Source organism: Phaethon lepturus, unplaced genomic scaffold (genome assembly GCF_000687285.1).
Source record: "Phaethon lepturus isolate BGI_N335 unplaced genomic scaffold, ASM68728v1 scaffold45616, whole genome shotgun sequence".
In the NCBI taxonomy this organism is placed as follows: domain Eukaryota; kingdom Metazoa; phylum Chordata; class Aves; order Phaethontiformes; family Phaethontidae; genus Phaethon; species Phaethon lepturus.
In genome coordinates, this window is record NW_010549224.1 from 1 (window position 1) to 209 (window position 209).

The 209-nt window shown below is 59.3% G+C and overlaps 1 protein-coding gene across 1 annotated transcript in view; it reads right to left on the reverse strand.

The window, feature by feature from the left end:
- Positions 1–31: 31 nt before the first annotated feature.
- LOC104623188 (discoidin domain-containing receptor 2-like) overlaps positions 32–209 on the reverse strand; it is a gene marked incomplete at both ends in the record, with an annotated part of 2,794 nt that continues 2,616 nt past the window's right edge. The window contains one exon of the mRNA XM_010290196.1: positions 32–168. Coding sequence (XP_010288498.1) covers positions 32–168 — 137 coding nt within the window. The remainder of the gene's footprint in view (positions 169–209) is intronic.

Below are 209 nucleotides of genomic sequence, written 5' to 3' on the forward strand. Positions count from 1 at the left end.
TGCCAGGGCACATGCACCCCCCTGCCCGTACCTGGCATTCTTGTTGGCATCCGCTCGCAGCATCTTCACAGCCACCAGCATGGGGCAGTTGGAGCTGGTATCTAAGCCCTCCAGGGCAAAGTCCTTGCCCATGAACTGCTCCATCCCCTCCACTTCACAGAGGTGAACCTGGAGGGGGGCAACAGGCAGCCATTATGTCCACCAACCAA